Raw genomic sequence first — 7,692 nt, 5'->3', positions numbered from 1 at the left:
TTTTAAGAGGGAATTCTCATCAAGTCAAACTTTGTGCAATTCCTTTATTATTCATGTGGCATCACACGCTCTTTGATCAAAATTCCTACGTTCCCGGATTCAAGAAAAGATGTCACTCCTACATTTTAGGCGTCATACTAGACTCATAATTTCTTGTATTTCTTGTTCTTTTCAATTCTCGACTTGATTTGGCTATGTTATTTTTGTTATGCGAGGCCGGATGTATCACTTAAACAATTAAGTAATAAAGTGGCATCTACCAAAAAGTGGAGGGGTTTAAATGCGAAGCGTGCATGGCCGTTGGATCCAGCGAAGCATTATCTGAAGAAAGATGCAGTTGCTCTGAATAGACACTTGGACATGGCTGACAGTGAGAGCAGAGAGAAGTGCCGAACCACCTTCTTTGATTGATTGCAAGAGGAATGCAACGCATGTCGTGACTAATAATCTTACATACTCAGGCACAGCACTTAACAAATCAATATAGATTTGGGACCTTAATCATGGCGGGCACAATATATTTGATCCGCGCCGATGAAATAAGAGGGAGAGAGAGAGAGGGAGAGTAAAAAAATCCAAGAAAAAATGTGGCGCTCATGGATGAACCCTCACGGCACATTGCACTTGGTCCTGATCTTCCCTTGTCCGTTCTTGAGGGTGAGCACGTCGACGCGTCCCATCTTCTTCATGGACATGGAGAAGGCGGCGTAGAACTTGATCGGGTTGGTCAGGTCTTTGACAATAGTCGCGGCAGCGGCGTTCTGCGTGAGCGCGGCGTCGGAGGCGAGCACTCCCCGCTTGTTCTGCAGGTTGGTGTAGTAGCTGCCGTCGAACTTGAACGGCGTGGCGCCGTCCAGGTCCACCGTGGACGTGGAAGCGGGATTGTTGGGGCAGGCGTTCATGAGCGTCTTGGCGTAGGTGGAGTCGAGCAGGGGGTCGATGCTGGTGGCGTTGCCCTGGTACAGCCTGGGCGTGACGCTGGAGCAGCTGGCCTTGCCGATGGTGTGCGCGCCGGAGAGCGCGACGAGGTCGTTGACGTCGAGCCCCTTGGCGGCGAAGCTCTGCAGCAGGCCGTTGAAGCCGGCGGAGGGCGAGGGCAGCGCGCCGGTGTTGCTGGCGAGCGAGACGGGGCCGTCCCGGCGGCCGGTCTCCACCTGCCAGAGCGAGGCCTTGAACTGGTAGGAGACGGCGTCGCGGGCGGCGAGCGCGACGATGTCGGCGCAGGAGACGACGCCCGGGCAGGCCTTCTCGAGCTGCGCCTTGATGGCGTCGATCACCGGGTAGCCGCCGAGGGAGCCGTTGGGCGGCGCCGTCTTCTCGCTCTGCGCGTTGTCCAGCAGGATGGACGCGTCGCAGCCCTGCATTATCATCGCATTGCAAGAAAAGCTGTGAGCCACACAGATAGTAGTAGCATTTTGGGGTTTGAAATTTTCTTTTGAATGTTGGGGTTTGAAATTTGGATGCGCGCGGGCCGCCGCAAGGGGCCAAAGCTGCTCCTGCAGCCGCCGTACCGGCGCGGCAGCTTTGATAGCTGTCGCGCGCCACCAGCTGGGCGCGCAGCGCATGTGAGCGGCGACGCATTGGCCACGGAAAATATTACTGTATGACAAGATTCACCTTGCTCCCCTTCCCCTTGCGCGCTAGTCTAGTATTTCTGGCCCTTGTTTTCTTGCTTGGCCCGTTGGCCGTGTCGCTACGAGCGGAAAGGCGCCGTAATGCTTACGTAGTGCACATAAAGGTGCTCCCCTCGTGTACATATCAACAGTCAAACTGCCTTGTAACACTCACTCTCACCACAGCAGGGAGTATTATTACTCGTAAAAGCCCCCCAAAAAAGCTCAAAACCAAAGTAAACCCCCGCAGTAAAATCTGCTTGGGCAGAGGGAGAAAGGCGATCTGTATGGTATGGTATGGTATGGTATGGTATGCCAGTTTAATTAGAGCGATGAGCCAGGACTCTTGGTTCGAACGTGAATGGAGTAGCTAGAAATGGAATCCGCAGTTAATTTGTTGCCGGGAGAAGAAGCGCTTTCCGCGTCGGCCGGCTGGGCACGGGCACGGGCACGGCGCCGACGGAAGTGGAAGCAAAGACCCACTCCACTCAGGCACTCAGGGAAAGGGAGAGGGGCTGAAGCGGAAGTGGGGCCAGGGCGAGGTTAACGAAGGAAGGAAGGAAGGAAGTCGGGAAGTGACTGACCTTGACGAAGCAGTCGTGGAAGTGCAGCCTGAGGAGCTGGCCGGGGAGGGCCTGGTTGGCGGCGACCTGCGCCCAGGTGATGCTCCGGACGGTGGCCTCGGCGCTGGGGCACGTCGTCGCGTAGAAGTTATAGGCCAAGCCCGGGTTGGTGTCCAGGAGCCCCGCGCTGCCGCAGCTGAGTAAATGGGCGAGGACCAGGACGGCCCCCCACCACGCCACTGCTCGCCGCCACCGCCCTGCTCCTCCGCACACTGATTGCATCCCCATCTCCTTCCTCTCTCTCTCTCTCTCTCTCTCTCTCTCTCTCTCTCTCTCTCTCTCTCTCTCTTCTTAACTCTTGGGAGCGGCACTGATCTTGAGACAGAGATGGAGGAGGGAGGGCGAGAGGGAAGGAATGCTTTTGGTTTGTGTCTGTGTTTGTGTTGGTGTTTGGTGATGACAGTGTCATTAAGGTGGTGGCTGGGCACCGCCCTTTATAGGCTCGGCGGCCGAGCGCGAGTGGCTGTGTTCTGTGCTGCACTTGCACGGCCAGCGGTTGTAGAAAGCAACCGCGGGAGGGGAGGGGAGGGGAGGGGAGGAGGGACAAGCAAACAAGGAGGTCGTCTCGCTCGCTCGTCGGATGCTAGCTAGCATGCCACAGCGGCACGATTCGTTTATGGTCTCTCTCTCTCTCGGTTTGGATTTGGAAGCTGGAGCGCGGCACAGTGATGTGTCCATATCGGTGGTCTTGGGAGACCATCACGCCACGATTCGGCACAGGACCCGGACGGGACGGATGGGTTCCATTCAATTTCCACCCTTTCTTTTTTTTTCGCAAAAACCATTTCATTTCCACCTGTGCGCGCGGCGCGACTGCATGTGTGCTGCTCGCCATTCGTCACCTACAAGAGATGGATAGATAGGCATAGGCACGCTGCAGAACAAAAACAAACTCAAGACCTTGTGTTCTTCTTCTCATGAAGGATCGGTCGATTGTTAGTGCCATTGGTAACTGGATCTAATGTCACGAGTAGGAGCAGGTGCCTTGTTGTGACATGGGAGGACATGCGTCATGGCTGCCCTCGGGCCACAAAAAAAAGAGACATGGGTCATGGCCGCAGCGAACTCGTGTCGACCCACAGAGACCAGTTCACACACACACACATACGCAGCTACCTGTGCGTGCGTGATCGCTTCCGGCCGGCGTGATCGAGAGGAGAGACCCACGGGAGGAGGATGCAAGGCATGGGAGCACAGTACTACAGTACACTAGACACGCATGTGGGGCCGGGCGCATGTGCTGAAAGGGCAGGGGCGCGAGTGAGGTGCCCTTTTGCCATGTTCACCGCTGCGAATGCGGTCCTTTCCCAAACTGCAGAGTAATTAACTAGTACCGGCAGTACATGATTACATTACTTGTTCCAGTTTAGTAAGATGTTTTTGTCCCCTTTTTTTTGAATCGTAGTATATGTTTTTTGTACCCTGCTGCAGGCGACCACGAGGCGCACCATGGGGGCCGTCAGTCTCAAGCCATGGCCCCTTGACCTCTGTCTTGCCGCCGTCCAAGTCCAGGCAAGGTTTCCCAACCTAGACAGGTGGGCGGCAACAGCATTCCGCCTAGATGCGGTTTCTCTACCGTTTCTACCGACCGACATCCTCACACACGTACGCCGCGTGGGCTAGCAAAATTACTACTGGTAGTAGCGAATATGGTATTGTTTTCGTGGCGGGGTTTGCAGGATCTCCTCGGCCATTTTGCGCGTAGAGGCGCCCCTGGAACCGCAGGAATCACGGGAGTTGAATATCGTCGCCTCTCTCACTCTCTCTGACCTGTGGCTGTGGGGGAGGGGCACACGCGTCCGATGGTACTGTTCGCAGTGGTGGCTTTGGTCTCTTCTTTCTCCCTTCTCTTCTCATTGTGTGCTGTTTTTGCTTAATCATGGACGGCCGAGTGCCCGTTTATAAGGGAGAAAGAAAGCAAAAACTACAATCAAGGCTGTGCTCCCCCGCGCTTTTCGGTTGCCGTGTCCGTGTGGGGCAGTCGGCCGGTACGATGATTGCCGGGTTCCGTGCCCCCAAGCCGCAAAGCCCAGCAGAATTTGCGCCTGGCATCCGTCGAGAGCGCCGACGGGATGTGTCTGTTCCCTGGGGATCCGCCGTTTCCATTTTGATTAGTGTCAAAGGAGGTGATTTCTGTAGAGCCAACTCACCGGTATACCATCGTCCTGAAGGTAATACAAGCGTATCCACGTCAAATCATCTACAGCCAAGTCCAACCTCTTATAGCATCTTCAGCCGTTCAGTCCTCAAGACCGTTTTTCGAAGGAAATGGCGCTTCTTGGGGTGTTGACGGCAGTTTTTTCGACATGGGGCCGATTCCCAGCCGTGACCGCAACAGCATCGGCCCAAAAAAAATTAGAACGCCAAAACTCAATGAAATTCAGTTAATTTGGACGAAATATAGGCGATTTCATTTTTATTTAGGCAAATTTACATAGATAAAAACATAAAACTACACCTAGTTCACGCCGAGAAGGTTGTAGAAGACAGTGTAGTTGTCGCTGTCACTCGGCGGGCCGTCCTTCGGGGCGGCCTGGCTGCAGCCCTGCCCTGGATCGCCGCTGCGGACCGGCTTGCTCAGCGCTGTGACCTCGTCGTCGCTGTCGGAGAGCGCGATGACGCTGCCCTTGTCATGGCCGCGGCGCCGCTCGGCGATTTCTTCCAGAGCACGACACTGGTGCTCCATCTCCTCCGCCAAGTAGTCCGCGCGCGACCAGGCGAGGCCACTCTCGAGGTCGGCGGCCATGTCCTCGTGCTCCTGCTTCACCATGGTCGCCGGCTCCTTCTTCGGCTTAACCAGGCAAATGTGGCCGCGAGAAGGGGAAGGGACGCGGTCGCCCTCGTTTACAACGAGGTTGCCGTCGCGGCTGCACCGACGGAGCGTCGTCTCTTGCGGCTCGGGCTTGACGGGGACGAGTGCCGCCGGCGCCGACCCGAAGGAGCGGGAGCCAGAGGACGATGAGGACGACGGGTCCATGCGCCTCGGCAACCAGGAGCTTCTGCAGCGACGAGAGAAGGATAGTGTCGGGTACTCCAGCCGTGGCTCGTTGCCTCCCTCGATGTGCGCGAGCACGGCAGAGAGAGTTCGCCCGGGCGCGCCCCACCATTGACAGCAGCCATCCGAATTATGGCGCCCCCTCGACATCGGGCCGCCATTGGTAGACACCAGCTGCTTGGTGTGGCGTCGCTGGAAGTACAGGGTCCACAGCGCGTGGTTGTTCGCTGCATACCGTGGCTGTTGGTGCGCGTGCTCCAGCAGGTTGGCCCGAATCACCTCGATCTTGGTGGGGCGTTCCGCGTCGGAGGGCGGCAGAGGCACGGGGATGCTGCCGGCGCTCAACCGCCATGCACCCGGCACACGCATGTCGGTGGCGTCGGGTAGTTCGCCTCTTGCAGCAGGCGAGCTTCCCACTTGCGCAGCCAGTGGCGGCAGAAGCCGTTGGCCGCCGCCTCGTCGCCTGGGAAATCTCTCCGCCATGGCGACTGTGGCGACGGTGAAGGCGGCTTTTCTGGGAGAGAAAGGTAAGAAGGAATGTGGTCGGCGTTGGAGTGGTGGAGGCGAAGAGATGGCTAGCGAGTGAGCGGCGAGCGTTGGCGAAGTTCGTCTTTTATCGCGACGAGAGGAGGGGGCAGTGTAGACGCGTGGCGGGAAAGGGCAGGACTGATGGAAATATGAATTAGAGGCAATAATAAAGTTGTTGTTATTATTATATTTCCTTATTCATGACAAAGGTTTATTATTCATGCTAGAATTGTGTTGACGGGAAACTTAAATACATGTGTGAATGCATAAACAAATATTGTGTCCCCGGTGAGCCTCTACTAGACTAGCTCGTTGATCAAAGATGGTTAAGGTTTCCTAACCATATACATGAGTTGTCATTTGATAACGGGATCACATCATTAGGAGAATGATGTGATGGACAAAACCCAACCGTTAGCATAGCATATGATCGTTCAGTTTATTGCTACTGCTTTCTTAATGTCAGATACATGTTTCTTCGACCATGAGATCATGCAACTCCCAGCTACCGAAGGAATACCTTGTGTGCTATCAAACGTCACCATGTAAATGGGTGATCATAAAGATGCTCTACAGGTATCTCTGAAGGTGTCTGTTGAGTTGGCATGAATCGAAATTGGGATTTGTCACTCCGTGTAATGGAGAGGTATCTCTGGGCCTTCTCGGTAATACAGCATCACAAGAGGCTTGCAAGAAAACTGACTAAGGAGTTAGTTACAAGATGATGTATTACGAAACGAGTAAAGAGACTTGCTGGTAACGAGATTGAACTAGGTATAGAGACACGGACAATCGAATCTCGGGCAAGTAACATAACGACAGACAAATGAAATTACGTATGTTGTCATAAAGGTTCAACCGATAAAATATCTTCGTGGAACATGTAGGAATCAATATGGGCATCCATGTCCTTCTATTGGTTATTGACCGGAGAGGTGTCTCGGTCATAACTACATAATTCCCGAACCTGCAGGGTCGCACGCTTAACGTTCGTTGACGCTAGAGTAGTATTGGGATATTTGATGAGTGGTAACCAAATGTTTTTCGGAGTCCCGGATAAGATCCCGGACGACACGAGGAGTCTCGGAATGGTCGAGAGGTAAAGATTTATATATGGGAAGTCATATTTTGGGTTCTGGAAAAAGATGGTTTTTTCGGTATTGTACTTCCGGAAGATTTTGGAGGGGTTCAAAAGTCCACAAGTGGTTCCACCATGACCCAAGGGCTAGCATGGGTTTGCGGGAGGCGCCCTGACCTTATTGGTCTAGGCGCACCAAGTCCTCAAAAGCCCATGTGGCTAGGGAAGGCAAAAAAGGAAGGAGTCCTAGTAGGAATATGATTGGACTTGGAGTCCAAGTCCTCTCCCCCTTAGTTGCGCCCTAGGGCTTGGAGGGGCTGTTTCACACGCCCCTCCACCTATATATTGAGGGAAGGAGGCACCCCAAGAGTACACACCAAGCCCTTGGTGCCCCTCTCTCTCCCATTAGTCCATAGTTCCACCGCCTCGTCCCGGTGACGCTTAGCGAAGCGCTGTTGGTGCTCCACCACCACCATCACCACCACGTCGTCGTGTTGGTTGTGATTCCATCTACTTTTCCTCTCCCGCTTGATGGATAAAGAAGGAGAAGACATCATCGAGCCGCATGTGTTCTAAACTCGGAGGTGTCGTCCGTTCGGCACTAGATCGGTTGGATCGTGATCGGATCGCGAAGAGTACGACTACATCAACCGCGTTGATAAACGCTTCTGCTTAAAATCTACAAGGGTATCTAGATGCTCTCCCCCTCTTGTAGCTATACATCTCCATGGATAGATCTTGTGTGTGCGTAGAAATTTTTTGTTTTCCATGCAACGTTCCCCAACAGGGACGCGCGACGGTGGCTCGCCATCACTGCGCCGTCCTTCATCAATGGAAGGCTGACCGATGGCAGCA

General features: G+C 54.3%; 1 protein-coding gene across 1 annotated transcript; it reads right to left on the bottom strand.

The window, feature by feature from the left end:
* Positions 1–383: 383 nt before the first annotated feature.
* On the bottom strand, positions 384–2,757 carry LOC147979264 (peroxidase 1-like). The gene is made up of 2 exons (XM_087546826.1): positions 2,198–2,757; positions 384–1,358 (listed from the first exon to the last, which is right to left on the bottom strand). Exons 1-2 carry the CDS (start codon positions 2,462–2,464, stop codon positions 609–611), a joined length of 1,017 nt encoding a protein of 338 aa, XP_087402952.1. The 5' UTR covers positions 2,465–2,757; the 3' UTR covers positions 384–608.
* Positions 2,758–7,692: the final 4,935 nt, after the last annotated feature.

This window comes from Triticum urartu, chromosome 3A (genome assembly GCF_056163025.1).
Source record: "Triticum urartu cultivar PI428250 chromosome 3A, HENAU_Tu73, whole genome shotgun sequence".
Classification (NCBI taxonomy): Eukaryota; Viridiplantae; Streptophyta; class Magnoliopsida; order Poales; family Poaceae; genus Triticum; species Triticum urartu.
This window is presented reverse-complemented; position numbering and strand designations above follow the sequence as displayed.

Excerpts from the sequence above, each read along its gene's own strand:
- LOC147979264 (XM_087546826.1), bottom strand. The coding sequence starts at position 2,464 with ATGGGGATGCAATCAGTGTGCGGAGGAGCAGGGCGGTGGCGGCGAGCA. Across the intron at positions 1,359-2,197 it reads TCCACGACTGCTTCGTCAAG|GGCTGCGACGCGTCCATCCT; the intron begins GTCAGTCACTTC and ends ATGATAATGCAG.